The 8,108-nt window shown below is 48.0% G+C and overlaps 1 protein-coding gene and 1 long non-coding RNA gene across 2 annotated transcripts in view; one reads left to right on the forward strand and one right to left on the reverse strand.

Moving 5' to 3' along the window:
• LOC310768093 (uncharacterized protein) overlaps positions 1–5,850 on the forward strand; it is a 49,368-nt gene extending 43,518 nt beyond the window's left edge. Inside the window, exons 23-26 of the mRNA XM_083625803.1 lie at positions 373–448; positions 2,703–2,830; positions 4,425–4,607; positions 4,743–5,850. Coding sequence (XP_083481929.1) covers positions 373–448; positions 2,703–2,830; positions 4,425–4,607; positions 4,743–5,030 — 675 coding nt within the window. The 3' untranslated portion in view covers positions 5,031–5,850. The remainder of the gene's footprint in view (positions 1–372; positions 449–2,702; positions 2,831–4,424; positions 4,608–4,742) is intronic.
• The window catches only part of LOC310769618, a 100,999-nt gene that overhangs the window by 42,484 nt on the left and 50,407 nt on the right, over positions 1–8,108 (reverse strand). The gene's annotated exons all lie outside the window — the stretch shown is intronic.

The raw sequence follows: 8,108 nt of genomic DNA on the forward strand, positions 1-8,108 counted from the left end.
ATCACGCCTCTCGCTTGTCTTGATGGAGTTTAGAGAGACATGTGTGAATGTGAGTGAAACCAGCCTACTGGGAAAGGGAGATTCCAATGGGCTCTCTTTCCCAGGAGGCTTTTTAATGTTGGATGGCCACCAGTCAAGGCTTCTTTAGCTGTGATTCCTGCATTGCAAGGGGTTGGACTAGATGACCTGGGGAGGACCCGTCCAACTCTATAACCCCTTGTCCACCCACTTTTGCCTCTGTCCCACCCGCCACTGATTTGTGGTTCGGAAGGCCCTCAATCTGAGAAGTGCTCCTCCCTCCTGCTTTAATTTAAGGCGTGCCAGGCACTCTCATTCATACATGTCTGAAGAACGCTCAACTTTTTCCCACAGGAAACCATGCCATGGATGACATACGTCACTTCAGTCTTTTTCCTCATCTTGATCTTTGGGCACATCCTTGGGCCAGGTAAGGACTCAGGTGACCTACAGAGTTCCTTCAAAGAGGCAAACAGGGTGGGCCGCTTGTTTTATTTCTGTTTAAGTGGTTTTTTTTAAAAAAAATATTTATTGAAAAACAAAGAGTACATAATTACAAGTGCACAGAGTAAGATTAGACATAAAAAGAAGAAAAAAATGGTACCCATGTAGAAAACAAAACTAATAATAATAATAATAATAATAATAATAATTCTATATATTACAGAAGAGAAAAAGATAAAGAAAATTGTTATTGTAGTTAACCAGACCATAACCTAATACAGTGGTACCTCGGGTTACAAACACCTCGGGTTACAAACACTTTGGGTTACAGACTCTGCTAACCTGGAAGTGGTACCTCAGGTTAAGAACTTTACCTCAGGATGAGAACATAAATCGCATGGTGGCGGTGCAGCGCCAGCAGGAGGCCCCATTAGCTAAAGTGGTACCTCAGGTTAAGAACCGTTTCAGGTTAAGAACAGACCTCCGGAACGAATTAAGTTCATAACCAGAGATACCACTGTACAGTAGAGTCGTACAAACACCCCGGAACTCGTACGTTTTGGCTCCCGACAATCGAAAACCGTGAGTGTTCCGGTTTTCGAACATTATTTTGGAAGCCGAACGTCCAACGGGAGTTCCACGGCTTCTGATTGGCTGCAGGAGCTGCCGCCACCACCAGGTTTGTGGTGTGGTGAACCGGCTTATACTCGAATCAATAAGTTTTCCCCAGTTTTTTGTGCTAAAATTAGGTGCCTTGGCTTATATTTGGGTCGGCTTATACTCGAGTATATACGGTATTTGATTTTTAGAAGACATCTGAAGGCAGCCCTGTTTAGGGAAGTTTTTAATGGTTGATGTTTTGTTTTGTTTTTAATATTTTGTTGAGAGCCGCCCTGAGTGGCTGGGACAACCCAATCAGAAATAATAATAATAATAATAATAATAATAATAATAATAATAATAATAATGGCAATGGCTCCCCTGCAAAAAGGATCCTGGGAACTGCGCCCTCAGTGAGCTACCATACTTAGCAAACTACGGTGGGATTTTTCCAGGGAACTTTGCTACTATTTCCCACCCAGTGATCTACACTCATGGTTTATAACCTTAAGGAAGGGTTAAGGAACGATTTTCATAACGTAATTGTCAGGGGCTCGGGAGCAGGAGCACAGGGGAGAGAGGAAATGGAGAGCGAAGGGGAAGAATCCGAGGGCAGCGTAGGGGAGTATGACAGTGACCCGAGAGATTCCATGAGCTTCTCCAGCGAATCAGAAGATTCCCAGAAGGGGGCGCCGATGGTCAGGGCAAGGGGGGTCCCAGGGGGGACGCACCAGAAACAAGGAGCCAGCGGGGAACCCCAAAGCAGCAGCGGGGGATCAGGACCAGTTTCCCCACCAGAGCGTAGTGGGGGGGAAGAGTCACATGTGTCAGGACCAGCGTCTCCTCCAGCGGGGAGAGAAGATGAGTCAGGGCTGACCACGCCTCCATCGGAGAGTGGGGGAACGGAGGGGAGGTCAGTTGCAGCTAGCCTCCCTGAAGGGGGAAGCAGTGACAGCAGCAGTGAAACGGTCAGGAGGAAAGTTGCCGGCTGGGCGCGCGCGCCAAGTTCAAATGTACAGGCGCGAGGGACAGCAGGAGACCCGGATTGGGAACCAGCTCCTAAAGCCCGCCGGAGGGAGGGGGAAGACTCAGGGGATTCAGCGTCAGAAGAGTCTAGAAAGGGCGAGACCCTGACGGACAGGCGGAACCAGAGGAGGAAAGAGCAGAGGAAGAGGTGGAGCAAGGCTAGAGTCTTAAACTGGTGTCTGGGGGGAGGAGATTCAGACGGAGCTTCAGCGGTCTAGAGTTTGAGACGTAGAGCTGCACGCTGCGGCTGTGGAAGTGAAACTGAACTTCAGTAAAGACTTTCGTACTTAACAATGAAGCGGCGTTGGTCCTTTGTGAGCTGGGATCTCGGGCAGCTCTGACAGTAATGGACACATTATGTTTTCCTTGTAACGTGAATAACGTGTTATTAAAATGTGATACCTGAGGAAAAGACGTTTTTAATTTACCAGTATCCCCTGTGACGTTTTAGAACTATATATCGTTCTAATAATGTTTAAAAGGTCAGTGTAGATCCAGCCAAGGTTTGAACTAGGCACATGAGAGCTCTTAACTGCACCAGTTCCTTTCGAATCGCTATGGATGAATGAGCAAGTCCATGAAAAACAGCCTTGAATCCTTTCTTCCCCGCCCAGGTCCCATACCCAATGTGATCATACTGGAGCTGTTCCTCCAGCCATCCCGCTCCATAGCCTTCATGCTCGGGGGCTTTGTGCACTGGTTCCTGCACTTCATTATGGGGATGATATTCATTCAGATAGAGGTGAGTTGTTTGGATGAGAAGAGGGGGTGGTCTGAACTGGTTCGGGAGCACAGGAAGACGCCTTCCATTGAGTCAGACCATTGGTGCATCTAACTCACCCAGGTGAGGAGCTTTTGGCCTGCCAGGTGTTGCTGAAGGTCTTCCCTTGTAGGCTCGTCAAACCAGAGTCTGCACATCTTCCAGAAACTACAAATGATGTCGAATTTTTTTAATGAAACTACCTGGAGGTGGACATAATATTTCTTACCTATATATTGCATTTATATCCCACCTATCCTCCCTGAAGCTCCAGGCGGCTTGCCTGGGTCTCCCCCGCACCTTTCCATTTCATCCTCACAAAAACCCTGCAAGATACTTAGGCTGAGGGTTCATGACTGGCCTAAAGTCGCCCAGTGAGCCCCATGGAGCAGTGGAGATTTGAACCCTGGTCTCTCCCAGCTCCCGGTTCGACACTATAACCACTCCACCCCACTGGCTGTGTACCAGGGGTAGGGAAATACTGGCCCGCAAGATGTTGCTGAAATAAGTCCTACTCCAGGGAGAGCTGCTGAAATTAATGGACTTTAGTAGTTAGCCATGTCCATTCACCTCAATGGGTCTACTTCGAGTAGGACTATCTGTATATGTGTTGTTGCTTGCATCTCGAGAGACAATGGAGCGGGGGGTGAAGTCAAGTAGCACCAAAGTGTCCTCTCTGGGGTGTAAACCTGGGTAGAGTGTATGGAGCTCCTGAGCTGCCAAGAAGTCAAGACACTTGACATCATCAGCTTCGATGATGTGGTCCAAAGGAAAGCAAAGTAATACGCCGGGCACCAGCTTGGCTGCAGGAGTTGCCAGAAGGAGGCGTACAAGGCACCATCCAACTGTCTTAGGGACTCCATTTTGGATTTGTGTAGGGTTTTCTCCTTAGCCTTTTCTTCTCCTGAAGATATCCCACACGGCTGCAGAGGTTTAGGACAGGGGTCAGCAACCTTTTTCAGCCATGGGCCTGCCCACCGTCCCTCAGACCTTGTGAGGGGCAGGACTATATATATTTTTTTTGGGGGGGGGGGGACGAACGAATTCCTATGCCCCACAAATAACCCAGAGATGCATTTTAAATAAAATCACACATTCTACTCATGTAAAAACACCAGGCGGGCCCCACAAATAAACCAGAGATGCATTTTAAATAAAAGGACACATTCTACTCATGTAAAAACATGCTGATTCCTGGACCGTCCATGGGCCGGATTGGGAAGGCGAGGGGGCTTTCCAAGGTCTTGGAACCTGATTACCACCGCAATTCAGTTTCCGAGGCCGGGTGTGTGTGTGCATGACGTCACGTTACGACCTGACATCATGACTTCATGCACGCTGGGCACCCATAATCAGGGGCCCAAGTTGGTTCCCCTGATTATCATCATCATCATAATCATCATCAGGTAAACATAAGATTATAAGAAGACCTCTGTTGGATCAGGCCAATGGCCTATCTAGTCTAGCATCCTCATCTCACAGTGGCCAACCAGATGCCTGTTATATATTGTGGTTATGCCCATCTCCCTTCCCACCCCCACCCCTCTCATTTTCTTATTTCAACGTTCCTTTCTAGACACGGATTGGTTCCTACACCTTCCTCCTCTTCTGGCCTCTCTGCGTGTTCAGCTTCGTTTACATCTTCAAGGTTATCCCAGAAACCAACGGCAAGACCTTTCTGGAAAACAAGAAGTACATGTCGTCAATGGCCAAGAAGGTGAAGGTCCAGGTCCAGTTCCCAATCCGGCGGACGTCACAGGTATTTTTAATCTTTTGTTGGAAGCCGCTCAGAGTGGTTGAGGAAACCCAGCCAGATGGATGAGGTATAAATAAATTATTATTATTATTATTATTATTATTATTATTATTATTATTATTACTACTACTACTACAGGACAAGGACAGAAGGCGGTCAACACGCCACAACGTCAGAAGCGACAGCGTCAGAAGGGATAGCATCAGACCTGATAGCGGCAGACGGGATAGCGGCAGACGGGAAAGCAGCGGCAGACGGGAAAGTGGCGGCAGACGGGATAGCAGCGCCAAACGGGATAGTGGCGCCAAACGGGATAGCAGCGCCAAACGGGATAGTGGCCCCAAACGGGATAGCGGTGGCAAACGGGATAGCATGAAACACAAAGAAAGCCTCAAAAGAAAACAAAGACCGTCCACCGCTTCTTAATGCTACCTGCCCTTCGCTGGTATATGAATGACGGTTGCTTCTCTTCCTATCCAAAGCCTACTCTTTTTCTGTTCAGACTTTTCTACTCTCCTACCATGAATTACTGCTATAATTATATTACCAAATACACACCTAATTGTAGAGTCAATTATATATCTATATATAAAATCACATTAGAAACAGGTAACAAAGAAAAGACAATCATTCGCAAACACCAGAGTGAAATACTTTATACAGCAGTCCCTCACTTTACTCAGGGGTTCGGTTCCAAGGGTTTCATGTACACATGAAAATCAAATCAAAGCAAATCCTTGGAGCTGCGCCACTCCTCCAGCAAGGCAGAGAGCTTAAAAGGTCATTTTGTACTGGGTCAACTCAGGGTTACCTGGCACAAAAAGAGCTTTTAAGCTCTCTGACTTCCTTGCGAGGTAAGGCCCTCTCAGTATGCTGGCTCTGGAAGGCTAGGAATGCTCGCATGAGACCACGCGGGGAACTCACATTGCTCCGCAAGATCTCATGAGAACATCCCAGCGCTTTCCAGAGTTGGTGTGCCCAGCGGGTCATGACCAGCAAGCTTAAAAGCACTTTTCACACCGGGTGGCCCTGAACAGACCTGGCACAAACAGAGCTTTTAAACTCTTCACCCTACTTGGGACTTGACTTGTGCAATTTCAACCTCCCAGGATTGAATTCACATGCAAAATGAGCAGTTACTCTTTCCCATATCCACTTCTCCTACAGTTCTATTGTTCTATCTCATTCAAGGATTAAAAGGTATTAAAGAACAATTATAAGGAGGAATATTATCGCACGCCGAGTATTACTCATTGCCCTTTTGTTCTAAGTCAATGTCAGGTTCCCATCCCAAAACACGACGTCTCTTACTTGAAAGTAAAGGGAAGATCTTTATATAGGATAATAGCAGTATTGACTCAGCAGCCAAGCACTGGGTCCGGAAGTCAGGATTCTGAGGTAGTCAAGATCCCAAGGTGAGTGGGCATGGCAAGAGGTTCATAACCGCACAGACACTACAAAGATGTCCCTACAGTTGATGTGCTCTTCCCGCCAAGCTCTTAAAGAAAGACAAGTCAGAGTGAGCTCATGCACAAGACTCTCTTGCCCAATACTCTGGGTGGGTGAGTCTGATCACACCTACAAAGGTGTCCCCAGGCTCTTGAAGATTAGACAATCATTATTATTACCTTTGGGACCCTGGTGGCGCTGTGGGTTAAACCACAGAGCCTAGGATTTGCCGATCAGAAGGTTGGCGGTTTGAATCCCCGTGACGGGGCGAGATCCCGTTGCTCAGTCCCTGCTCCTGCCAACCTAGCAGTTCGAAAGCACGTCAAAGTGCAAGTAGATAAATAGGTACTGCTCCAGCGGGAAGGTAAACGGCGTTTCCGTGCGCTGCTCTGGTTCGCCAGAAGCGGCTTAGTCATGCTGGCCACATGACCCGGAAGCTGTACGCCAGCTCCCTCAGCCAATAAAGCGAAATGAGCGCCACAACCCCAGAGTCGTCTGCGACTGGACCTAATGGTCAGGGGTCCCTTTACCCTTTACCTATTATTACCTTTATAGCCCACCTTTCCTGCAATGAGCCCAAGGTGGTGTACACAATTCTACCTCTCTGCACAACAACCCCATGAGGTAGGTCAGGCTGAGAGATGGTGACTGACCCAAGGTCAGCTAGTAAGCTTCATGGTCAGTTGGGGGTTTGAACCCATGTCTGCCAAGTTCTAGTCCAGCACTCTAACTGTTACACCACCATGGCTCTCTGGTCATCAGTCTCCAACTCTGCCTCCACCCCTACCTGTTCAGCCCCTTTCCCTTGCTGGTCAAGAGGGGCAAGGGAGAGAGCCTGCAGAGCCCCTTGTACCCAACACAGGGACCTTCCTCTGCCATCCCCAGGTGCCACTCTTACAGCCCGCCACCTGCTCCTCCTTCTTCCTCCCATCTTGGGCTGCCAAACCAGGCCAGATTCCAGGGCCTGCCAAGGATATTTTGACACCTGAGGCAAACCACAAAATGGTGGGGGGCACCTCCCAAAGGGCAAAAGGGGTGAGGAAAGATCTAATATCAGGAACAAGGAAGAAATAACAATCTGTATCAAAAGCAAGGGTGGGAAGAGATGAGCAGTGCCTCCTATTTGCCAAGATGCCTCTGTAATAATAATAATAATAATAATAGTAATAATAATAATTATTTATTTATACTCCGCCCTTCCCGGTTCAAAAACCGGGCTCAGGGCGGCTAACAACAAATTTAAAACACTTAATTGTAAAAGCAGCATAAAATACAGCATAAAAACATGAATAACAATAAAATTCAAAATTCAGAAATCAGTTTAGGGGAAATAAGCATTAGATAATCCCCAGGGCTAGCTGGCTGAATTGGTCCTACTTGGGTCAGCGAGGAGGCCAGGGGAGAATTAGCTGTGGGGTCTCAGAGTGGGTGATCTTCATAAAAGGGGAGGGATGGGAAGGGAAGTAAAAGATCAGGCTGAATTCAAATTAAAGGCCAGGCGGAATAGCTCTGTCTTACAGGCCCAACGGAAGGAGGTTAAATCCTGAAGGTCCCTGGTCTCATGGGACAGAGCATTCCACCAGGTCGGAGCCATCACTGAAAAGGCCCTGGCCCTGGTGGAGGATAGCCTGACTTCCTTAGGGCCCGGGACCTCTAAACTATGGTTACTTACGGACCTTAGGTCCTCTGTGGGGCATACCAGGAGAGGTGGTCCTGTAAAGAGAGGTGGCATTGGGGGGCTGCTGGCTTCCAAGGAGCATGCTGGGGCTGTTGCTCTCACCATGGCAGTGGCAGCAGCCAATGCATTCGCTGGAGGCTGAATCTGCTGTCCCTATGAATGCTGCCTCCTAAGGCGGTTGCCGCAACTTGCCTCATGGTTGGGCCAGCCTTGCCAACTTCTTACAGAACTGAGGGGCCCACAACAGTAAGCTTTGTCATTTACATAATTTCCCAGTTCCCACCCACCCAATCTACTGTAGCTGGAAGATTTTAATTTTTTTCAGAATTGGGCCATGCATCATCATTATCTTGCCTCAATCAGCACACTACTGAGCA

The sequence above is a fragment of the Podarcis filfolensis genome (assembly GCF_964270895.1).
Source record: "Podarcis filfolensis genome assembly, chromosome: 8".
Lineage (NCBI taxonomy): Eukaryota > Metazoa > Chordata > Lepidosauria > Squamata > Lacertidae > Podarcis > Podarcis filfolensis.